The sequence below is a fragment of the Mastomys coucha genome, unplaced genomic scaffold (assembly GCF_008632895.1).
Source record: "Mastomys coucha isolate ucsf_1 unplaced genomic scaffold, UCSF_Mcou_1 pScaffold12, whole genome shotgun sequence".
NCBI lineage: Eukaryota > Metazoa > Chordata > Mammalia > Rodentia > Muridae > Mastomys > Mastomys coucha.
The window spans coordinates 42,970,382-42,995,594 of record NW_022196894.1 but is presented as its reverse complement, the minus strand read 5'-3'; the positions used below and the strand labels follow the sequence as shown (position 1 = coordinate 42,995,594).

The 25,213-nt window shown below is 40.5% G+C and overlaps 2 protein-coding genes across 5 annotated transcripts in view; one reads left to right on the top strand and one right to left on the bottom strand.

Annotated features, from left to right (window-relative positions):
- Positions 1-2,105, bottom strand: part of Atg3 (autophagy related 3) — a 28,447-nt gene extending 26,342 nt beyond the window's left edge. The window contains exon 1 of one of the 2 annotated variants that reach the window (XM_031363991.1): positions 1,703-2,105. In XM_031363991.1, coding sequence (XP_031219851.1) covers positions 1,703-1,774 — 72 coding nt within the window. In that variant the 5' untranslated portion in view covers positions 1,775-2,105. The remainder of the gene's footprint in view (positions 1-1,702) is intronic. The other variant, XM_031363992.1, reaches the window with a different exon arrangement.
- A 95-nt stretch (positions 2,106-2,200) lies between these two features.
- Slc35a5 (solute carrier family 35 member A5) lies at positions 2,201-23,726 on the top strand. 3 transcript variants are annotated; one of them, XM_031363988.1, is made up of 7 exons: positions 2,201-2,456; positions 3,237-3,422; positions 8,373-8,471; positions 9,477-9,610; positions 13,780-13,847; positions 19,828-20,608; positions 22,343-23,726. In XM_031363988.1, the coding sequence occupies exons 2-7, from the start codon at positions 3,257-3,259 to the stop codon at positions 22,406-22,408; spliced, it is 1,314 nt and encodes a 437-aa protein (XP_031219848.1). In that variant the 5' UTR covers positions 2,201-2,456; positions 3,237-3,256; the 3' UTR covers positions 22,409-23,726. The 3 variants fall into 3 exon arrangements, with proteins under 3 accessions (XP_031219848.1, XP_031219847.1, XP_031219850.1); XM_031363987.1 differs by lacking the exon at positions 2,201-2,456 and adding an exon at positions 2,468-2,694; XM_031363990.1 differs by lacking the exon at positions 2,201-2,456 and having other exon boundaries at positions 3,320-3,434.
- The last annotated feature ends 1,487 nt before the right edge of the window (positions 23,727-25,213 follow it).

Below are 25,213 nucleotides of genomic sequence, written 5' to 3'. Positions count from 1 at the left end.
TGCCATCTCTAAACCTTCACTTCCTAATAAAACATTATTTCTTTCTGGATATTTCCTTTTTTCTCTCTGCCTTCCCTCATCTAGGAGGTATCTATAAGGATTCTCTTTGCAGGAGTAACAGGAGTGACAAGGAGAGGCCATTAATTCTCTCTTTTAGACTAAAAACACGTGCCACACTTTGCCTCCAGGCAGGGTGGCAAAACACTTTAACCTCAGACCTTAGGAGGTAGAGGAAGGTGGATCTCTAAGAATTCAACATTGGCCTGGGCTACACAGTGAGTTCCAGACCAACTAAGTCTACACAATATATATATTTGATTCCTCAAAATCTGTCCTACAAGTTCAACAAAATGCAAGTGATATTTTATATTTAATTGAGAGGTGTTTTGCTCATCTCTCCCCCAGACTAAAAGTTAAATTGATAGCACATTATTAAAACATTCTGAATCTACACAGATACAATATTCTGGAAGCACAACATACAAAAGCAGCATTTGATGCCAATGTTGAAATTATTTTCCAATTTTTTTTGTTTTGTTTTGTTTTTTGAGACAGGGTTTCTCTGTGTAGCCCTGGCTGTCCTAGAACTCACTCTGTAGACCAGGATGGCCTTGAACTCTGAAATCTGCCTGCCTCTGCCTCCCAAGCAAAGGGATTAAAGGCGTGCACCACCACTGCCTGGCTATTTTCCAATTCTTAAATAGAAGAGTAAATCTTAAAATGCAAAATGACTGTCACAGTAAACATATAAACAAAACAAAATAAGATTCTCATTTACAATTGTTCCAGACTCTTCAAACTTGATCCAAAAATGTATTATTTTCTAAAGTATTTTAGAAATAGTTATTGAAAAGCATTCCCCCTTCTCAAGGAAAGATCGAACAGCCAACTCAGCCTATCAGCAGATTTCATCCCTGCACTACGATTGGTAAAATTCTAACTGAAAGCTAAATACAGAACAAAAACTACGCAAATTATCTGCTTCTCATTCTCTGCTCCCTTTTTGCAAAGCAAAAGCCTAGAAGGTGTAAGAAAGCTCTCAATGAAACTCTGGAAATCTACTTTTGAAAGCAAGCAATCCAGTGTGTGCCAACAACTAACCTATCACAACTTTCACCTAAAAATGTTAATAATGTTTCCAACCTATACAATATGCAGTCGGTTGTGCTGAACTGTTGCTGTAGGATCACTCAAGTCCAAGATTAATGATCAGTTACGGCTACTTTAAAGGCTTGGGAAACTACAAGTTTCGCTCTAGGTTCAGCTCAAAGTTACTAGTTACAATTTGCTATGCTCCTCTGAAACCTAAGGAAGTTGGGAATTAGATCGCCCGAAAAATCAAAACTTCCTATGAAACTTGGAAGGAAAAGTGGCATGCTGTCAGCCACCAACCTGTCATCTTTTCAAAGGCTAGCCCAGTTTACCTATTTAAAAGGCTACGGATGTCAGAACGTTTGTACCTCTCTGCTCCGCACCACCTTGCCTTGCACTCCAAGGCACTGATCAGTGGAGACAGCAGGCACCGCGCTTCACTCTAGTTGCAGCCGGGAAGCCAGCAAGCCTTGGGACTGGCCCAGGAGCCCAAGGCTTGAGAGGCAGCACCCGGCCGCGCGTCTCGCCCTTCCACCTTCTACACCCGTCCACGCTGGGGACCAGGACTTGGGCGGCCCATGCAGAGTCAAGCCAGACCCTCCCCACTTACCTTGAGGACCGGGGTCAGGTACTCGGCCACTTCGAGAGCCTTTCCCTTCACCGTGTTGATCACATTCTGCATCCTGGGACTGGGGCAGCGATGGGGCACGGAGGGACTGTCGCAATTCGGGCCAGGGAGTCAAAAACTGCCCCGGACGTGCCCGACTGGCATCGAACCCCGCAGCGGCACCGGCCCGGCCGGGGGGGAGGGGCGGCGGCACGCGGAGGCCCGGCCCAGCTGTCACCTGGCCGCGACGGCGGAGGCCCAGCCGGCTGAGCGAGAGACGGGTGCGCGCGCAGCCCCCGGCCTTCTCGAAACTGTCTTTCGTTTTCCGCCCCCCGCCCCCAAGCTCCACTTAACACCCCTTCCGGCTTCCCCTTCCTCTTCTCACACTCTCCCAACAGCCCCGCCGCCACCTAGGCCTCACGTGACTCGAACCTCCCGGGCCACGTGACAAGAGCCGGCCCGCGGGGGGCGGGGCCGACCGCTCCTCGCTCCGGCCCGCCCCCCGGAAGCGCAGGAAGGAGCGCGCCTGCGCAATGGGCGCTCAGGCCCCCTCCTCCCAGGCGGGTGGGTCTCAGCTTTGTGCTCCATCCCTGGAAGGCACCGGGAGAAAGTGTTTATTTTTCGCCTTTGTTCCCGGTTCATAGTTTCCCCATCCATGGGCCTTCAAAACCTACTGCTGCCACTACGGAGCTAGGCAGTCACTATCTCGGCTCTATGATGTCCGTTCTTCCACTAGAACCTTCCCTGAGCGACTGAGGTAACCGCGCCCTCGCGGGCTGAGTGTTGCTCGCGCGTGTTAGGGGCTTGGAAGCCGCCCGCTATCCCTATTGCGCATGTGTGGGAGGGTTTCCCTGCCAGCGAGGGAAACTTGGCGGTGGTGGTGGAGAGCTGACCAGTGACCTTCTCTCTGTACGCTTGCACCCACCTGCTCTAATTTGGGCCTATGTCTGCGGCCCTGGACGGTTCTATGTGTCCATCCAACTTGTGCGCTCTGGGCAAGTATTTACCCTGCCTGGAGTTTCGTGACCATATGTCGTGAAAGACTGACCAGTTAGGCTCACTGACCCAAGATGAGCCTTCTGGTCCCATCCTGGTTCAAGTAAAAGCCATTAGCTGTGTTTCAACTGTTTGCACTTGGTCGTTTCTGTAAAAGAATCGTTTCCAGTAAGCTCTTTTTTCTACTCTGAAGGAAGGGCTGCTATTAAGAGCACCTCTCCCTCCACCCACCCACCCCCAAATAAATGTCATTCCAAAATCTACTCCTTATGGACCGAAGTTAGTACGAATAAACTGCTTTTCTGCAGTCCCAAACTGTCAGTTACACACTTCCTAACTTATTTCCAATCTGGCCATCCCTTTCTGTTTCGAGAATCGCCTCTCCTATCAGATTTTGGCAGTATCGTTCTGTTCGTTTCCTTTAAGTTCTCTCTGTTCTCCTCGGCTGTCTTAGTTCTGATGCAGTTGTGGCCAAACTTCTACAGGTTTCCTTTTCTGTTATGCACAGTCTTCAGTATTTGCATTGTGCTTAAATCCTTAGGTCTGCCAACAGGGCTGCTCATGAAAGTGTTGTTTTTAAGAAAATTTAAAACCAGTGGGATGGAAAGAAAATGCTTCAGGCGCCCTGGGTTAGGCCCACCAACGCTGTACACATTCCTGCTAGGCATTATATTCATTACTCTAAGTTCAAGTCGCATCCTACTAGTAAAATATTCTGCCAACGAAGGTGAGTTAAAATGTAAGTGTGTACGGGGTACTTTTAATCATTTGTCTGGTGTTCTTATGAATAAATTACACATGATACCTTTTAAAGTATCATACTTTGTGTCAATGATAAAGTGTATTTGAATTTTAAACTTTAACCTTATGATCCTTGGCAAGATTTTTTTTGACCCTAGATGAAATTTGGATCATTCAAATTTGTAAATTTATGCAAAATAAATTGCTCAAAATAAAGCACAATGTATCACAACATCTGATTATACTTCACCCAACAAGTATTTCTGGATCTCTAGCAAAACGTACAGTTGTAGCTTATTTGGTATCTGTGTGAGTCAATATAAGTATTTTCTCAATGGGGCAGTAAAAATTAGGAGTTTGGTAAGTATATACTCAAGAAACTTATTTTTTTCATTTAAGGGTTTATGCAAATTTTTAATTTCACAAAACTGCATTGGTTACTTCTTAACTATTGCCAACTATAAAATCATGACATCATGACTTTTAGGGGCCTACTTGGGCTACCTGTGAATGTAAGTCTTGACTTCAGTTAATATTTGTCTTTCAGGCCCTAGGCTCAGTTTTAATAGTATATTATTTCCTTTCCTTCTTGGTCTGACAAAGATACCTGCAGTTTAAGGAAAAGGTTTCTTTGTGCTCACTATCTGAGAGTTACGGTTCACCACATCGAAGAGGTCATGGCAGAGGAAGCTCGTAGCAGTTATTCACATGGTACCCACAGGCATCAAGCAAGAGATAGCCCAGAAGCAAAGAACACTGGCTGCTTTTCTCCAGTCTGTATGTTCAGTTCCCAGCATCCACATGGCAATTCGAAACTGACTACAGCTGTAATCCCAAAAAGTTGAAATGTACTCCCCAAACCTCATAAATACACTTCTGCCACTGTAGTGTTCTGCCACCTAGCTAGAATTCTTCCACCCATTCACATGATATTACAGGAAAAATAAAAAGTCACACCCAGCTCATTTTCACCTTCTTATATATTCTAAGACCCCCCAGCCCATGAAATGCTGTTGCCCAAAGGTAAGGTGGGGCTTCCCACCTCAGGCTAATTTATGTAGTCCCTAACAGGCATGATCAGAGGCTAATCTAATTGAAATAATCAGCACAGGTCTGAGCAGAGGCCTAGTTTCTTAACTAGATCCTTGGTAACCATTACAGTTACAGAGTTCAAAGTGCATGAGATGCAGACCATATCCTTAAGGACTTGATTTGCTAGAAGAGATAAACATGTAAATGTGTTATAGAAGTCTATCATAAAAAGACTATGCCCAAGATGTAGAGATAGTCTATGAAAAAGTACTGCATGTGTCTGGGAAAGGATGTGGGCAGTGCCTAGGAAGCAGGGCCACTTCTCACTAGACGCCAGTTGATTTCCCAGAAGACCAGGGATGTGGGGCATTGGTATCAAAGACAGCAACTTATAAAAAGGAACAGAGGCAAAAGAATAAACACTTGGGGGAGAATATGTAGTTAAGATTGATTAGGTGATGGCCCTCACCTTTAATCCCAGCACTAGGGAGGCAGAGACAGGCAGAGCTCTGTGAATTCAAGGCCAGATTAGTCTACAGATAGAACTTCAGATAGAACAGCCAAGGCTACCCACAGAGAAACCCTATGTTGGAAGAATCAAACAAACAAAAAGAGAATTATTGAGCAAAACACTTAAAAGTGTTGGATCACAAAGGGAGTTTGATTAGAGAGAGAAATAACACGTTGTCAAGGGCTTCATATACCAAGCTGTGGTGTTCTGCCTAGAGTCTGGGCAAATAAACATTTGAAGTATTATAGCTGCTTGCCAGTAGAATAGACTGGAAGAAGGCTAGTTAGATAGGAGATTATTGAAAGTCAAGCCACAGGTGATGAAGACTGACCGACCCTGCTATCAGAATATAGATGATAGAGTCAAGAAATATTCAAAACACACAAAAATATGCAATTGGACAGTTTGTTGAATGTGAGGATTAAAGGAGATGAAATACTGAATATTTCAAATCTTTCTGGTTCAAGTTGCAAGTAATTTGATAGCGTTTTTATCTCAAATATGGGGACTGCTAGTAGGAAAAGTTGGGTCAAGCTTGAAAAAAATTACAGTCTTAAGGTATTTACCTTCCATGAGGCCAGGAGGTATGTCCTATTTACTGCAGTCTATCACAGTAACTGGCACAAATGCACATAAAGATAACACCTAGTAAAGGAGTAAAAGGAGGTATTTCCTCATAGATGTATTTGGTGAGGTTTAAACTAAATGTCGCAAGATTTAGAGCTCAGTTATTCTTGAACTGATATGTAGACTCTAGGAACTGCAGCCTGTGCAGATGAGAAGACAGAGCAATGGGAATTACACTAAGTGCAAGGCCAATGTGCTGAGCATTAAGAATTTATTAGAGCTGGGAGCCAGAGTTGAATGCATCTGAAAGGTTTTTAATACCAGCATTTGGAAAGTGAAGGCCAGAGGATTACATGAGGCAGAAGTTCAAGTGCTACATCCAGAGCTTGCAAGTGGCCTGGGAGAGAAAGAGGGTTAAGAAAGAGAAAAGAGGTGCCCCCCCCCCTAAAAAATTGTGGTTTAGTTAATTTGTTGCTTGGAATGTAAAAGAGCTAGGAAAGCAAGTTAAGGAGGGGAGGGTTTGTTTTGGCTTATAGTGTGAGAGGACAAAATGCCTCATGGCAGAGAAAGGGGTGTGAGACAGCAGCTGGTCATACCAAATCCACAGGAGTCAGAGAGATGAATCCTACCAGAGAGCTCACTCTCTTCCTTTCCCCTTCTTATTCAACCTGGACCCAAGGACTTAGGGTAGTTTGCCTCACTTCCTTCAGGATGCATTTTCTCTCATGTTTTCTCTCTGAAAACAACCTCACAAATGCACTTAGAGGCATGTCACAGGGGACTCCACATCTAATAAAGATGACAATGAAGATTAACCAGTCAACCAGAAGAGATTAGACAAACGTGCCATACGATGAGAAGATACCGATTAAAACAAGCCCAATGGTATTTGTAGCTGGAAGATATTTATCAGAAAATAAGTAATTTGGCCCAGACGGTGGTAGCACACACCTTTGATCCCAGCATTTGGGCGGCAAAGAAAGATCTCTAGAGTTTGAGGCCAGCCTAGAGCTAGTTCTGGGACAGCCAAATTACACAAAGAAACCCTGTCTTGAAAAAGAAAATGAGGCTGGGCAGTGGTAGCGCACACCTTTAATCCTAGCACTTGGGAGGCAGAGGCAGGCGGATTTCTGAGTTCAAGGCCATCCTGGTCTACATAGTGAGTTCCAGGACAGCCAGGGCTACACAGAGAAATCCTGTCTCAGGAAAAAAAAAAGAAAGAAAAGAAGAAAATGAGTGATTTGAATATAATAGTAAAGTAATAAATCAAATGGGTGTTGACTGATAGACTGTTACGGAGAGGAAAATGTATGATAGGGTGTCTTACATTTCATTTATCAAATATTAAGCTTTATGAATACTAAAAGTCAGATTAATAGAGGAATAAAGGAGCAATGCTGGAGTCAAAGTAGATAGGTATTGAAACTAATCCTGAGAAGGACAGATTCTGACAGGAGAATGGGTACATAGTAAGGCCATGGTTCCTTTCTCTGGAACTAGAGGAAAGACACTTCTAAGTATGTGTAAGAAATAAGTGGACTGAGGCCATACACAGTGTCACACAGTTTGGGATTATCTGTGAGAGAAATACCAGAAAGAACTAACAGAGAGCAGAAATGAATTAAAGAACATTGACAGTGTTCACTATTGTAATCTGAGCATCCTCGTGTCTCACTTTAGTTCATTTTTTTGTATCTCATGATTAAGATTATTAAAAGTGTCTTTTAAGGGTAACTGTGATTTAAGTCTATCTTTAAAATGAATAAAGGGAGTAAGTATTTGAACTAGTCTTTAGATGGTGTCTGTAGTTGAATAAGCAAATACTTAAATTCAGCTGGACGTTTATTAAATAAATGCCAGTTATAGGAAGATGACCAAAGCCTGGTCTATTTGTTATAGTACATTTACTTTCTAAGAGTTGCATAACATAATAAATAATTATAATATAGTTTGTCAAATGCTACTGTCCAGGTTGATAGATTGTACCTAGAAACAGACAAGTAGTCAATTTGCCATATGTTGGATGTTCAAGGGATTCTGCAGCAAAGAGGGAGAAAACTGGTGAGAGAAGGTTAAATTGGCAAACCACCTGCCATGTTTGCCAAGTTTTAGTATAAGAGAAGCAACCAAATGTTTACAAAGAAGGAAAAGATGCACTTCTAAAAATAGTACTTAATAAAGATTCTATTTGTTCTTGTCACTGTTATAAAGCAAATTGTTGTTAAGTATTTAGAAAAAAACAGGTTGTAACTAAGACCAAAACATGCTAGCCAAACCTCATGCTTAATTCAGTTGTCCTATTACCTAGAATATGCTTTATAATTCATCAGTGAGTATAATGACCCAGAGTTACTGCCTCTCTGCCTTAAAAATAGCCAAGTTCTTTGCCAGATAGTTTTTTCTACCTCAGTTTACCATGTATGGCAGAGGCTGAGGAGCCAAGCAGTATTCTTGCATGTACTATGTACATCTAGGTTGGAGAATTCTGAATTAGAGACACGCCATTGGCAAAGTAATTTTTTATAAGGCAAATAAGTCAGGCTAAATACTAATTCAGCTGGTAAATTGGTAACTGTTGATGAGTCAGGTGCCGAGTTTTAATGATCTGTTTAGAAGTCAGTCTCTGCCTCCTTCCCATGGAACTTTCTTTGCTCTTGATCCTAACCTCCCAACATATTTATCCAAATGTTGGGAAAAACTCTGCCAGCTAAAAGACATTCAATGTAACAAGTGTTAAGTTTGATTTTTAAATTTAAAATATATTAATTACATGTAAAAGCATTCAGGATAAACTTGATGGTTTTAAATTTTCCTGTTGCATTTCAGAGAACAAGTATGATTATCTCCCTACGACTGTGAACGTGTGCTCAGAGCTGATGAAGCTGATTCTCTGTATACTTGTGTCACTCTGTGTTCTAAAGAAAGGTAATTGCTAATATTGTCTATTTCCTAAATCATGCTATCAAGAAACAGTAGAGCTGGTGCAGCGTTTATATCGTTTAGTCTAGTCCAAGCATGAGTATATGTTATAGTTAGGGAAACAGGATCACAGAAAATGCTAGGAGACTTACATTGGAAGGAGGGGAGCTAGGAGGTTTACCATTGTATTTCCAAGTGTCCTGGCCCTCATCATTTATTCCTGAGTTCCATTTCCTCAGTGGGTTTTTCTTAATTTTCCATCTCAGTTCCCCAGTTATGGGGCTTTGCCACTTTCATATCTTTCATCTCATGTGAACTAGACAGAGCTTTTGGAGCACTCAAGTGCTTGCACAGGAAGTCTTCACACCACACAGTTTCAGTCTGTGATGAGTGTCTAGTCAGTTGAGTGCATTTCATAATTTCATGAAATGTGTGCATTGCTTGAAGGGTTTAAATTACCTTTTTTTTTTCTTTCTTTCTTTGCATTTTATTTCTTCCACAGCATGTCTCCAGAAGTCTCTGGAAGTCTAGAGCAGGAAGAATAGCTAAAATCAGGATTAGTAAAAGTTAACCATCTCAGAGTCTATGCATAGAAATTCTCACTTACTAGTTCCCTCCTTTGATCACCCTTTGAGGGGAGAGGGAAAGCATAAAGGCTTCATTGTTTTTGTCTGCTTATTCTGTTGAGCTCTTGGTTGTACGTTCAGAGAAGTAAAACATACAAGTCTATCTGGAGTCCCTTTGAGTTACTAAGATCATGGTTCTGTTTCTGCTAAGGGTCTGGCCGATTGATCATGACACACAGGTATAGAAAAAGAGATACGGATAAATGCCATATTGTCTTTTACTTCTGTCAACCTGAAGTCTTGTACAGAGGCAATTGCATAAAGCCCAGTTTGTAGAATTATATTAGTTATCAAGCTTAGTGTACTTTCTATGGAAACATTCTCACTGAAGGTTGTTTGCTCCTTGTATGCTTGCTTTGTATAATTCATACATTTCTTTCTTCAGAGGATCATCAAAGTAGACATTTGAGATGTACTTCGTGGAAGGAATTCGCAAGTTTCATGAAGTGGTCCATTCCTGCCTTCCTATACTTCCTGGACAACTTGATTGTCTTCTATGTCCTATCCTATCTTCAGCCTGTAAGTAACACTGTAACAGAGGAAATGCCATTGAGAAGACACAAGGAAGTGAATCCCCAAACTGATCTTCCCTTTCTCCTTCCCACGGGCCTTCCTGACACCTCTCTAGAGCCATCTGAATACCGATTTGCCTGTCTGTGCCAGATCTTCCCATTGTTATTGATTTCTGTGCTGGCTTTTTGGTAGGGTGGGGAATTGCTCTCTGGCAAGAGGACTCAGAAGCCACCCTGATTTGTGTCAATGATCAGTCTCCCTTTAGTTTGAGCTCTCTTATGATCACTCAAGACCTCCACTCAGACTTCCAATATTAATTCAGAAAACAATACAGCTGATATACTTCTCCTTACCTGTTTTAATGTAGTTTATCCATTTACTATTTGTAAGTATTTATATCCATATTTTCTATATGACTTTTCCTTACTTTTTTTTACATTTATGTGTGTGTTGGTGTATGTATATGTGTACACATGTGCCATGACAGGGATGTAGAGGCCAGAGAAGAGCTTGTGGGTGTCCGTTCTCTCCTTCCACTATATGATCCCAAAATCTGTCAAACTCAGGTCATCGGCTGGCTCTAAGCACCTTTTCCCATCTTGCTTGCCCCTTTCTAAATTAGTCTTTTCTACAGGTTCCTTAAGAGTGTGGAACTATATCAGTTCAGCTGATAATAGTAGGAATATTCACTTCTGATATGCTCTTTTGTATTAATGTGGAAAGGCATTAGAATCACAACTGAAAGTCTTCTGCCTGGATGGAGACTCACACCTTTAATCCTAGCTAGTGCTTTGCAGTCAGGGACAGGCAGATCTCTGAGATCTCTGAGGCCAGCCTGCTCTACATCGTGAAGCCCAGGACAGCCAGGGCTATGTAGAGATCCTCATTCAAAGAAAAAAAAAAGATAAGAAAAGAAAAAAGAAAATCTGTTTTCTACTTTTACCCGTAGTCAGTTTGGGTTCCATTGCTCCCTTCCCCAAATATAAAACATATTGGGGGTTCTTAATGCCTGTGTTATGTTTTTAAAAAATAATAAAATTAATTGCTTTAATTTTAAGTAGTATTCATTTATGTGAAGGCCTGATCTGCTTTAGAAACAAAGAAAAAGAGGGAGCAATAGAACACAGTAGGAATCAAGTGCTTGGTGCTTTTTCACTTGTGGAAATCTGTGTGGCTGGGAGTGCCCTGTCTGCCCTCTGTTTCAATTCTTCTGTATGTAAAATAGAAGAAAACATGCTAAACCAGCTCAAAGGCAGGTGCTTAGGCCAACTGAACACCTGTGCTCCTGTCTGCTCCTCGATACAGGAGATGTTTTGTCTTTTGTTTGTCGTTTTGTTTTCCATTAATTTATTTATTTTACATCCCAATCAAAGCTTCTCCTCCCTCCTCTCCTGCCAGTTCCTCCCTCTCCTCTCCCTTCCCCCTTAGGCCCTCTTCTGTTTCTCCTCAGAGATGGGGAGACCTTCCATGGATATCAACCTACCTTGGCATATCAAGTTGCAGTAAGTGCATCTTCTACTATTGAGACAAGATAAGGCCATCTAGTTAGGGGAAAGGGACTCAGCCTCTCTTCTTACTACTAGGGGTTCCACATGAGGACAAAGCTATACATCTGTTACATATGTGTAGGACTAAGTCCACCCTCTGCCTATTCTCTGTTTGGTGTTTCAGTCTTTGTGAGCCCCTATGGGTTAATTGTTTCTGTAGATTTTCTTGTGGTGTTCTTGACCTCTCTGGCTCTTTCAGTCCTTCCTCCCCTCTTCCACAAGATTCCCTGTGCTCCACCTAGTATTTGGCTTTGAGTCTCTCTGCATCTCTTTTCATCAACTGCTGGGTAAAGCCACTTAGATGACTTTATGCTAACCTCCTGTTTGCAAGTATAGCAAAATATTATCAATAGTGTCAGGGGTGGGCTCTCTCATGGCATGGGACTCAAGTTGGGCCAGTCATTGCTTGGCCATTTCCTCACTTTCTGCTCCCTCTTTATTCCCTGTACCTCTTATAAGCAGAAAAAATTGTGGTTCAAAGGTTTTGTTGGTATCCCCATCTCTCCATTGGAAGTCTTACCTGCTTATAGGAGGTGACCATTTCATGTTCCATATCCCCTATTGCTAGGAGCCTTAGCTAGAGTCACCCTCATAGATTCCTGGGAGTTTCCATTGTCCTAGATTTCTAGTTTGTCCCAGAGATACCCCTGCCTCCCACCACCTCTGATTCCAGTTCTCTCTCCCATCATCCTCCCTACACTTGATCCCACCTTTTCTTCTCCCTACCTCCTTTCCTACACAGTTCCCTCTCTTCATCCACTCGAGATGTCTATTTTATTTTCCCTTTTCAGTGTGATTTGTAATGATAATAACTGTTCAGCTCATGTAACACACCTACTTCTAAATTCTTCTTTATACCTTTTCAGATTTGATAATTCCTATCACAGCAATGTGATTGTTCATATTCAATAGTAAATATTACTTATATTTTATTGGAAACTAACAGATCAGCTGTACATTTATTCCCATTCCTACAAGCCCAGTATTAAGCAAAATTGCAACTTCCTTATTCTTCTTCCGTATTTATTGCTTGGCTCTTCCCGAACAGCTATAACCACAAATATTATGAAACAGATTATATGATTTATTGTATGTATTTCTTGCCTAATTCTACTTAAGGAATTAAATAAAGGTGCATAGAAGTTTTAGGAGAAGGACTATAGTTAGATGCATTCTCTGGTGTTAACACAGGAAGCAGCCAGACTGACTAGTTATGTGCGTTTGCACTGCTCCTGTGTGAGCGCTCAGCACCACTTCCCTACTCTTACCAGCCTCTTTCCTCATCATCTCTTCTCTTCTCTCCACCCGAACCTCACAAACACTTGTGTTACAGTGAGGTGCACTGAGAAAATCCACTCATAGTCTCCCACACGGACAAATGATTGGGAAGCTAGAAACATTGATTACCCTGATTCAATCAGTATACATTATGTATAAATAGTAAAGCACTACTTTTCACAACCAATGCATACATGTGATTGACTAATTCTTACTACAAAATTCAATAGAAAAACATTAGATTCTTAGACTTACAATTAGTTTTATTCAGTTTCACTTTTTTGTTTTTAACTATTGTAGCTATGTTTGCTTTTATTGGTGGTTATACAAGACTTGGTAGTTTCTGTTGTTTGTTTATTTAATTTCTTAGTGCAGAGTTTTATTATGTCTCAGACTATATAGGAGCCCAAGATTCTCCTGCATTAGCCTTCTGGGTGCTAAAACTAAGATAGATAACAACACATCTGGTTTCTGTGTATATTCACCCTAAAGTGATAATAAGAAGTAAGGAAAAGTGAAACATACCTTTTGAATATTGTTAAAAAATATTAGTATTGCCAGATCCTGGTACAAATTAACAATGGTAGAATTTCATATATTCTGAGCAATACAAATATGTGTGTGTGTGTGTGTGTGTGTGTGTGTGTGTGTGTTGTGTTCCCTTTAAACAGAAATATAACTCTATTCACAAAAGCAAACTACTATAAAATCTAGGTAATACAGTTCTAAATGTTTAGAGTAATTAAAATCAACCCAAAGACTTTGTAATATGAATTATGTTTTAAGTCATGTTATTTCATTTGGTAAACTGATTCAGTTTCTAAAATAACAAAAATGCTTAAAGATGTACCTGCATCTTCTTACCATACAAATAGGCCTAGCACGTTCCCTTCTCTTTGCCCATAAAGCCAACATTAAACAGCTATAAGGAGAGTGTAGTTAGAGCTCAGTGGTAAGGTGTGAACCGCTCTTACTTGAGTCCCAGAACTACACACATAAATAATAATTTTTAAGAAGTCCATAAAGCGCTTTGACAGTTGTTAAAATAAAAATAAAGAAGTGTGCTTCACCTTTAGATTTCGCATTTCTTGATCTATATACATTCAGGTCATTTATGCACACCTTTGCCAAACTTAAACACATATTGTCAAATCCTTGACAATAACTTGGTCATATCTGCATAAATTTAACAAGTAATAAAAATGGAATTTAATCACCCAGTGAAACAGCTGCCCTAATAACCCCTCTGCTTTGTGATTAAAAGCTTTTGTGTCAGGTGAACAGCAAGCCGGTAGGTCCTGAGGTCAGTGCTTGGCTTGGGTTGTAATTCTATCTTCTCTCTCTTTCTAGGCCATGGCTGTTATCTTCTCGAATTTTAGCATTATAACAACAGCTCTTCTATTCAGGATAGTGCTGAAGTAAGTAATTCAGGATGGAAGCATCCGCCATCCTTTAAAGTGGGCCATTCTGGCTTTAGAGAATTTATGCAGAATGCTGGGCCTTCAGAATCCATAGCCACGACTTTGTATCTAACTAGCCTTGTATATTAGATACCTTGTTTATCCAATGAGGAAAGCAACTCTAGTGCTGTTTAAATCCTCTGCCATCAAGTGTATGAAATATCTTGAACTTTTCAAAAGTAAGATATTTGATTACTATTTGTTAGTATTTTAATCTTTAGTGTTTTTTTTTTAAATGTGTTTTAAGATCTTGTGACAGATCTTACTTTGTAACTCAGAATAGCCTGGAACTCATAGTCCACCTGCTTCAACCTCCTAAGTGCTAGGATTACTAACCACATCCAGTCTACCAGAGGCTGCACCCTTGAAGAACACTAACTCTCCCTGTTGTAGCTGCTGTCAGTTCCTTATAGGGGGATGGGACTGTGTGCTCATGTGCCTGCTCTGTGCTGGGACTTCCTTTCTCCCTTGAACTTGCATAAGTCTTGTGTATACTGTCACAATTGCCAGGAATTCATACACACATCTGCCTGGCTATGTCCAGAAGACACTCTTTCCTTGAAATTATTCATAACTGCTGGCTCTCACATTCTTTTGCCACCTCTTCCTCACTTAGTCCTAAGCCTTGGGAGTAGGGTATCACAGACAATCTCTTATTTTCTGAACTTTGACCACTTGTGGGTCTCTATGTTAATTACCATCTAGTACAAAACAAAACTTCTGTGATGAGAGTTAAGAGATACATTAATCTACAAGTGCAATGATAAGTCATTAGGAGTTAGTTTAGTAGTATGCCCATTTAACAGAATATGGTAGTAGATACTCCTCTAGGACCAATGACCTGTCTAGGCACAGGTTCCTGTGCCTGATAACAGTGCCAGGTATGGGTTTCAGCTTGTGGAGTAGGCCTTACATTCATTCAGAAGAGGTCACTACTTCTGTGACATTTATGCCACCATTGTATCAGCAGGGATGCATTGCTGCGCTGATAGTTACTGTATTTCTCAGGGTTCCCAGCTCGGTAAGGTAGATGATTACCTTTCTTCTCTGATAATGCTATCATAGCACCTTCTAGCACTATGAAAGCTAGCCTATATGAAGCTTGCATAGAAGGCAGGAAGTAGTATGGAGCCATTTCAAGGGGATGAAAGAGGCATGTCATGGGAGATGAGATGCAACACAGTACCATAAGAGTTCAAGGGAAGAAGGGAACAGAAAGGATTAAGTGTGGGGTAGAGAATTAGAGAACCTGTTAGAGGGGTAACTATGGAGAGGGATAACTAACACCAAAGACCTTCAAAAAGGTCACGTGGAAACTACTTTAGAAGTTTTCTGAAATATGTACATAGATAGACATACATACGAGTCTAGATAGAATTACCCTGTAATGTGACACCAATACCCCCAGTAGACACTGCGGGCTGACGAAAAGGCAAGTCCCAGGAATGGTTACCTCTTAGGGATTATTGGTCAGTGATATCCCCCGTTCTTTTTATGTCAGCTTGCCGCAAGCTAGAGCTATCTGGGGAAAGAAAAAGACAAATAAAAAACCTTGGTTGGAGACAATGCCTCCATCAGATTGCCTGTCGGCAAGTCTTTGGTGGCATTATCTTGATTAATGATGATTGATACAGGATTGGGAGGACCCAGCTGACTGCCAGCAGTGCTGCCGCCTGGCAGGTGGCACTAGATAGTAAAAGAAAGCAGGCTAAGTAAACCATGGAGAGCATGCCAGTAAGCAGCCTTCCTCTGCGGTCTCTGTGTAGTTCCTGCCTCTAGTTTTCTGCCTGCTTGGGTTTCTGCCTAGCTTCCTTCAGGGGGAACTGTGATTATGTAAGCCAAATAAACTTTCTTCCCCAAGTTGCTTATGGTCACAGTGTTTATCATAGCAATAGAAAGCAAACAAGAACACCCCCAGGCATTACAGGCCCTTGCCAGTGTTCTTGAGTCCCTTCCAGAAACTGTATTAAGTCTATCACTGAATACACCCTGTACTTCACTCATAGAACATGGAGAAATCAGCTAATTTTCTTTGTATCTTTTCTGAAGAACTCTATGCAAACATAATTATTTTTATTGAGAGAGTGAAAGAGAGAGTGTGGGTGTGTATGTAGGTGTGGGTATGGATGTGTATGAGAGAGAGAGAGAGAGAGAGAGAGAGAGAGAGAGAGAGAGAGAGAGAGAGAGAGAGAGAGAGAGGAAGAAGAAGAAGGAGGAGGAGGAAGAGGAGGAGGAGGAGGAGAGGGAGGGAGGGAGGGACGGAGGGACGGAGGGAGGTGGCTATGACAGATGAGCTTGTGTGGTGCTGTAGCACTTGTGTGGAGATCAGAGGACAACTCTCAGAAATGCTTTATGTCCTTCCGTTGTGAGGTTCCATAATCAAACTCAGGTTGTCAGGCTTGTATGCTAGCCTTTTTGCCTATTGATCCATCCCACTGCCCAGATTTGTTCAAAGTGGAAACCAGTGGCAGGCATTATTCCTCAAAGCTTCTCTTTCTGGTTTGTTCTTACTTTAGCATAGTTGTGTCTACTTATTCTGGGAAATGGCATTATTTGAGGGTTGAGATCTTAGGGTAAAAATAAAAATGATCAATAGTAATTTATCTACCGAGTATAAGTTTTCTCCAGTAGAACCAGAAAAAAAAAAACTATTACTCATTAATACAGTAATTTTCTTCGAAAGTATGCATTTGAGGAATCTTTATGATTTCATCGTAACTCTGTATCCCTGGGAACTCACTCAGAGCTACTAGGAAATGTGTTTTGTGTGAGTTTCTTGAGAGAGCAGCCAGGTGAGTCCTATTATTGTTTTATTCTCTGCATTGCTTTAAATACAGTAGAAACACAATAAAATTGCTCTTACCTGACATAGTTTAACCTAATTTCTTACTTAATAAGTTAGCTAATAATGGTAAATTATGTATAGTTGCCTCTAAGAATCTACAGGATTTGTTTTAGAATGCCAAAAATTACATGAAAATCCTTAAATAACATGTAGTATCCCCATGTAATCTGCCACATTTTCCAAGTGCTTTATGTTATGTATGCTGCCTAATAGAATGTAATTGCTGTACAAATAGTTTTAAATTATTTATCCTGCTTAATATAATGTAAATATTCCTATTTTAGGAACAATAAACTCTGCTCCTGATTTATATTTTTCCAATACTTTCAATCCACTAAATCTGTAGATACAGAACTTGGCTCACTGGACAGTAGTTCCTCTTAGTGATGGGGAATATGTCAGTACCCAAACTGGATGCTTGAATAGTGCTAAACACTGCATATTGCTGACTTTTATCCCCCCAACACACACATATACACACACACAATATTCATTTTCATTTGAACTAAACACTTAGCCACATATATCACTGTGACTTTTCTAGTTTAAGATCACTTCATAGTTTATAACAGCAAAATTAGGATAGGCTTCATTTTTCTTCAACTTCTTCATGAACAGATTTTCTTTTTCTCAAGAGGCCTTAACAACCTTAACTTATTTTTTTCCTTTACCTGTTAAGTTGAAATTCTCAGCATTTCACTTAGAGGAAACACCTTCCAGCATCTCTGAAAAATAAACTGTCGGTACCACACTTCCTTGCACTTTGGGGCTATAAGTAAAATAAGAGTAACTTCAGGCAAACATTGTGACACCTCAGTAGTCCATCAGAGAGCAGGCAGGTGCTGAGGAACTGGCACGGAAGTTCCACACTAGAAATGAGGGGCAGAAGGGTGACTCACATGGAACATAGGGCAAAAGGAGCAGGAGAGGCTGCATTGCTCCTCACATGGTGCGCAGTTAAAATCTCAGTGTTGGCAAGCTGGCTCAGCAGATTAAAGTGATTGCCCTGAAGTTCAGTCCTCAGGACACACATGGTGGAGGGAGAACCATTTCTGCAAGTTGTTTTCTGACCTTCACGTGTGCCTGTGTGCATGTACATACCTGCATATGCACACACACAAAATATAATAAGAGAGAATTTAAACAAAGTAAATTGTCTTTTCATAACTTATCACATATGTGGTGAGCTATAAGAGACTGCGAGATCATTTTGTAAAATCACATCTAAAACATAAAATAATGTTTATGAGAGCAGAAGCCTTCAGCCACCCAGCTACACTCTGAACATCAGCCACTGTCCTACAGGGCAGGAGAGGGATCTGCTCAGTGAGCTCCCACTGTTCCACTAGCTAAAGAGTGAACTCAGCCATGTGGGGTCAAGGCATCACCTATGCACATATGCACAGATCCTCAGCTGAGTAGTTTTAAAGCATCATATTCCTTTTCTGAAAATACCCCATGTTTATCAAAATTCTTAGTAACTTTTATCTTCCCTACAGCATTAGCTTGAATCAGAAGTTATTTGCAGTGGCTGCTTTTGACTTTATTTCAGGACTTTTCCTTTAGATTCTTTTCTTCACAATATTAGCAGAAAATCTATAGCTGTCAGTATGAAAAACTTCTGAAAGCTATAAAGTTCCTCATCTGCCATGTTCAGTAATTCATAATTATTTTCATAAATTAGATATCCATTCTCTATCTGCATTTTTTTCTTTCCAGTCATTACTTTCTACAGCTTTACTGTGTGCCACATCCACCTTCGGCAATGTTGTGGCTCTTCATTTTCTTAATCCCATGTCATAGGGCTATGACTAACCCCATCACTGGGATCTAACTCTAGCTATGTGAAAGCCACTCATGAGAAGACATGACACAGAGAGATGCTCCTTCCTAAGCTACCATGCGCATTTAGCGGTTTCAGAGAATGAAGCTGTAGAATCGAAGTCAGACTCATTTTTCTGCATATGTCCTGGGAGTTTAGAATGAGTCTTAAAAGCTTTAGCTATCCAGGAGGAAGAAGATACACAAAGCCATGGCAAATTTCTTTCTTATTCTTTCATAAACGCATGAGCAAGGAAAGCATTTACCTCTCACTTGGCTTTTTCCCTAAGAGCAAGAATTGCCTACAGTGTCCTAGGCACTCAGGAAATCCTCTAGTGATAACAGACGTAATCACTTGCAGTTCTCACTTTGACACTTGTGCTTTTGCCTGGTTTTCCCGTCTTCTCAGGGGTCTGTAGACTTTCCCTGACTGAGAGATAGGTACACCTTCTTTGTGGCTTTTGCATAGTTCCTCTTCAAGTACCCATCCTCAGTATAGCCCCTGGCTCAGATGTCACTTAGCTCATGGCTCTCCTGATTATAAGCTCCTGATTATGTAAGCTCCCTCAGGAGGGAGGGCGAACCTTTATCTGCCCAGTTTGCCTGTTTGCATGTCTTTGAGCTGAGTAAATGACCAAGTAGAATGACAATACAAATCCTCTACAGTTCACAACTTTCTTGTCAGGTAAAGCTGATAAGTAAAGCCTTGCTGGGTTTTATAAGAAATGCTGCCCAAGTGTAATTTTTTTTTCTTTCCTTACCCTCCAGTATTTTGTTTTGTGGTGGCTTATTATTAGGCCCATGACCCAGGAACTAATGTCCTCAACAATAGGTATGTCATGAGTCTAGTCTTCTTTGAGAAAATTTATCTGTATTGATTACTAAAGCTTATCCATATTGCTTTTTCTGATTCTTGCAAACTGAGCTAAGTTCCCCTGTTAGAATTTACAGTTACTCACAATAAAAGTCACTGTATGAGAGGTCCAAGTTAGCCGTCAAAGACAGGAGGCTGTGTTACACCTACATTCTCCAGGTAACTTGTAGGAAGAAGTTAAAAATGACCCTAAAGCATTCTGAACTTGAATAGAGGGGTTGGGTTTGAGACACAGACCCATCAAATTTATAGTGCACTTGGATTGTAGGGAATACTAACAACTGGGTATAATTTATTCAACCAGTATTCGCATTCCCAAATTTTCAGTAGAACATTTAACAGGGGAAAGAAGAGTGAAAGTAGATGTGGTAAAATCTTATTTTCTCCCTTTTGCATAGGCGGCATCTGAACTGGATCCAGTGGGCTTCCCTCCTGATTCTGTTCTTATCTATCGTCGCCCTAACTGCCAGTACCAAAACGTCCCAGCATGACTTGGCAGGACATGGATTTCATCACGATGCCTTCCTCACCCCATCTAATTCCTGCCTTCATTTCAGCAGAGACTGTTCCCTAAAAGACAATTGTACATCACAGGAGTGGGCTTTCAGCGAAGTCCAGTGGAACACCACAGCCAGAGTTTTTAGTCACATCCGTTTGGGCTTGGGCCATGTTCTGATTATAGTTCAGTGTTTTATTTCTTCAATGGCCAATATCTATAATGAGAAGATCCTGAAGGAGGGGACACAGCTCACTGAGAGCATCTTCATACAGAATAGCAAGCTTTATTTCTTTGGCATTGTTTTTAATGGGCTGACCCTGGTCCTTCAGAGCAGTAACCGTGATCAGATTCAGAACTGTGGGTTTTTTTATGGCCACAATGCATTTTCAGTAGTCCTTATTTTCGTGACTGCCTTCCAGGGCCTTTCAGTTGCTTTTATCTTGAAATTCTTAGATAACATGTTTCATGTCTTGATGGCCCAGGTGACAACTGTCATCATCACAACAGTGTCCGTCCTGGTCTTTGACTTCAGGCCCTCCCTGGATTTTTTCCTAGAAGCCCCATCAGTCCTCCTCTCTATATTTATTTATAATGCTAGCAAGCCTCAAAATTTAGAATGTGCACCTAGGCAAGAAAGGATCCGAGATCTAAGTGGCAGTCTTTGGGAGCGTTCCAGTGGGGTAAGTTGGTGTAAATGCACGTTGTGCTTATTCCTAAATTCAAAGAGAATAGCATTAGTGTATCAGAAAATGTCTTAGATCTCTTTGACTTACAGAAGTCATGCACTGGACTTCTGATGCTGGCAAGGAAAGGACTATGTAAGTCATAATGCCCCAAGGATTTTGTGTGTTAACTATACAATTGTATCACATAGAAAGGCAGGCCCCAAAAGTACTCACCCCTTGTCTCATCCTGTCTCCCCTAGATTTATGGTTAGAGAGTGAGTGAGCCAAATACTTGATAGACAGTAAGTAAAAGAACTGCTACTGGAGCTGTTCCGACTCCCAGTTCCTTGGTTTTCTACTACATAGTGGTTGGAAAAAAGAAGCTGATCTCTCACATTGGTAAATCATGTGACAAAAACTTGTTACCTTAATCTTCTCCATATTTATCTGTCTATTTCACATAAGAAAATGGTTTTTAACAAGAGCTCTCTTGGGTAAGAATATATTCTTTTTTTTTTTAAAGTTTTATTTATTTATTATATGTAAGTACACTATAACTGTCTTCAGACGCCCCAGAAGAGGGCGGCAGATCTCATTCCGGGTGGTTGTGCGCCACCTTGTGATTGCTGGGATTTGAACTCAGAACCTTTAACATAGCAGTCAGTGCTCTTAACCGCTGAGCCATCTCTCCAGCCCCAAGAATATATTCTTAAAAAATATAGTCATTCTGAATTTACAATTTTTATCAACACACAAAGATGAACTACTTCACATCATGAGTCCATTTTACTCTGTAGGAAAATCTGTCATTTACTGGTCTCATAGCAAAAGTCCACATGTTGTATCTCTGGGGTTTTGATAACAGATTTTAAGATTTATAAAAAACAAAAACAAAAACCAAAAAACTAGATCATGTGTCCCAGTCCTGAGTCAGGGAGTGTACATTCAGAAGTCCTCTGTTCTTTCCAGTGAGCTGATAATAACTGCTTGCCTTGCTCTTTAAGGAATTAAAATCATAATAGTACTAAGAGCTCTTCAAATCATTTGCCTTCCTTTAATCACTTCCCTGAAAGACCTGCAGATGGTGGTCTTACTCTGAGTTGAATACACTTCACTTTTTTCATTATAAAACAAAATAAATTTTTTTAGGTTTATTTTATTGTATGTGTATGAGTGTTTTGCTTCCATGTGTATACACCATTTGAATGCCTTGTGCCCTCAGAGGTAAGAAGAGAACATCAGATCCCCCCGGGACAGGGATTACAGGTGATTGTTAGCCACAGATAGTTGTAAAGTACCATGTGGGTGCTGGGAACCAAACCTGGGTCCTCTGTAAGAGCAGTAAGTACTCCTGGGTCCTCTGCAAGAGCAGTAAGTGCTCCTGGGTCCTCTGCAAGAGCAGTAAGTGCTCCTGGGTCCTCCGCAAGTGCAGTAAGTGCTCCTGGGTCCTCCGCAAGTGCAGTAAGTGCTCCTGGGTCCTCCGCAAGAGCAGTAAGTGCTCCTGGGTCCTCCGCAAGAGCAGTAAGTGCTCTTCAACACTGAGCAGTCTCTCCTGTCCCATCTTTCCTTTGGATCATCTCTTGTGCTTCAAACTGTAGCAATTTCAAGTCTTTAATTTGACCAGATTATATACACAAGTTAACAAACTAAAACTCATAATTCAACGAATAAACCTTTGATTCATGTATTCAATAAGATATTGAAACATCTCGAATTCTAATTAGTTACTCATTTCATGTTTCCTTTTAGGATGGAGAAGAGCTGGAAAGACTTACCAAACTCAAGAGTGATGAGTCAGAAGATGACACTTTGTAATGGTACCTGGTTGGTAGACAACTCCCACAAACTGGGTTTGCACATTTTCAGCATTTGTGGCATTTCTCTTTTCTGGTAAACTGATGATGTTTGAAAGCATAGTATTCTTTACCTGTATCTAACCACTGAATAAACAGCTCCATCCAAGACCTATAGCAGCCACAGGATGGCAGAGTTCTAAGACATAAACATAGCACTGTGCATAACTCAATACCTAATGAGTTAACAGGACACATATGCAAATTGTTTGTTCAACCTCCAGGTGCCAGAAGTCATGTTAATTTGACCCTACAGATAACACAAAAGGAGACAGCTTACCAGATACTAATCGTTGTGTAATATCATCTGCCCACCAAGGACATCTCTCTCTGTCATTGTTATATTGTCTTGGTTGTCCCTCAGATTTCGAGGCCTTAGCAATAGTCATTTTGCTTTTATTAAAGCAATAAGACTCTAAAAGTTTTGTCTGAAAGACCTAAGTATCTGGCTGTGCCATAGATTTTAAATAACATCCTTTATGATAAATATTTTTAAGCTATTCAGAAATAAAATTTCAAATTTTTATTTGGAACTTATAAGAAATTGTATTCTTAGAAATCATCTTTTATTTACATGAAAATTGGTTGCCTTGTTATCATAGTTAGCACTTGTATTTTAAATCACTTAAGCCAATGTGGAATTATTTGTTTGCTCCATCCTTGATTTGTACATTTACAAAATCTTGACATCATTACCTTTTGATGTTGAGTTCCTGTGCTGAGAATTCAGTTGTTTTATTACTGAGTTATTAATTGAAGTGTGTAACTGTTATCTATCTTTGTATAATATCCTATTCTAAAAGTCAGGACTCTGACTTTAGGATGCCTTTATAAGAATCCTTTTGTAAAAACCATGATGACTTTTAATGAAAGAGAGTAGTATTACTCCAAGAGGGCCAGTAACCAGAAAGTCACCTTTCAACAACACTTCCTACTTATAAGTGCATGGTATTTCTCAAGACAGGTTTGCATGCAGCCAGTTGATTCTTCATTGCTAGAGCAGTCGTGTGACAGATAATTAAAATGTAAGAAAATAGAGTGATTTGTCCCAGGTCTTATAGCTGAAGGGTAATAGAAACAAGCTTCAAGCCTGTGTGTTTACAAACTCCTATACTGTAAATGTGAATTATAAGCTACCATGAAGCTTGCACATTCCTTCTTCAAGTTTCCATGTATTTATATGTAAGATATTACTATTATTATAATCCACCTGTCTACCCAGAATAATAGAACTGGCAATCATTGCTCAAATTTTTTAATTAAAATAATTACTAAACTCTTATCTTGTATCTGTACTCTGTCATATGAGATGTGGTATAGAATGCTTTAAATTTTTTTTGTTTTTTTATTAGATATTTTCTTTATTTACATGCCATATGATTTCTCCTTTCCCAGTTTCTCCTCCAAAAAACCCAAAAAACAAAAAACAAGAACAAACCCCTGTTGCCTCCCTCCCTCCCCCTACTTGCCACCCCACCCTCTCCCACTTATTGGCCCTGATATTCCCCTACACTGGGCACAGAACCTTCACAGGGCCAAGGGCCTCTCCTCCCATTGATGACGGACTTTGCAATCCTCTACTATACACATGCTGCCAGAACAATCAGTCCCACCATGTGTACTCCTTGGTTGGTAGTGACTCCCTGGGAGCTCTGAGGGTACTAGTTAGTTCATATTATTTTTCGTCCTAAGGGGCTGCAAACCCCTCAGCTCCATTGATCCTTTCTCTAACTCTTTCACTGAGGACCCTGTGCTCAGTTCAATAGATGGCTGCGAGCCTCTACATCTGTATTAGTCAGGTACTGTCAGAGCCTCTCAGGAGATAGCTATATTGGCTGGATTGTCCTTCCTTCAGTCTCTGCTCCATAGTTAGCCTCTGCAACTCCTTGCATGGGCATTTTGTTCCCTCTTTTAAGAAGGAATGAAATGTCCACCTTTTGGTCTTCCTTCTTCTTGAGTTCCTTGTGGTTTGTGGGTTGTTCTTTGTGTATTCCGAACTTCTGGGCTAATAATCACTTATTAGAGAGTGCATATACCATGTGTGTTCTTTTGTGATTGGGTTGCCTCACTCAGGATGATATTCTCCAGATCCATCCATTTCCCTAAGAATTTCATAAATTCATTGTTTTTAATAGCTAAGTAGTACTTCTGTGCCCCAGTGTAGGGGAATGCCAGGGCCAATAAGTGGGAGAGGGTGGAGTGGCAAGCAGGGGGAGGGGGGAGGGGACAATTAAAATAATTACTAAACTCTTATCTTGTATCTGTACTCTGTCATATGAGATGTGGTATAGAGTGCTTTAAAAAAATTAAAATTTTAAAACAATAGAATAAGGCAAATATTCAAGTAACTTAAAACTTTGTCTTTGACTAAATCTTGGTGTCAAAAGAATGGTTAAATTCTCTACCTTATCATAGGCATTCTCACCAGAGTCACACGAAATGGGATCAACCAACATGATTCAGTTTAAAGATAAGGATAATAAAAAATAAGAGAGCATTCACTTTTAGAAATGAGAGCATGAAAATTATCTTCCTGAGCTTCAGAAGAAGTTGCACCTAAAGGGCACTTAGTATAGCAACCATTTGTATGAATGGCATGGGAGAGTTTGATTTTCCTTATTTAGAGTTATTTTTTGCATTCTTACTTTTTTGGAAAACATTCATTGTTCACCATCATGTTAACTTGCCACCCCCTAAACGGGCTGAGCTGGATATAAAATGTCAGATAGATGCACTTGAGTATTTTAGAAGCATTTCTGTTTTAAGA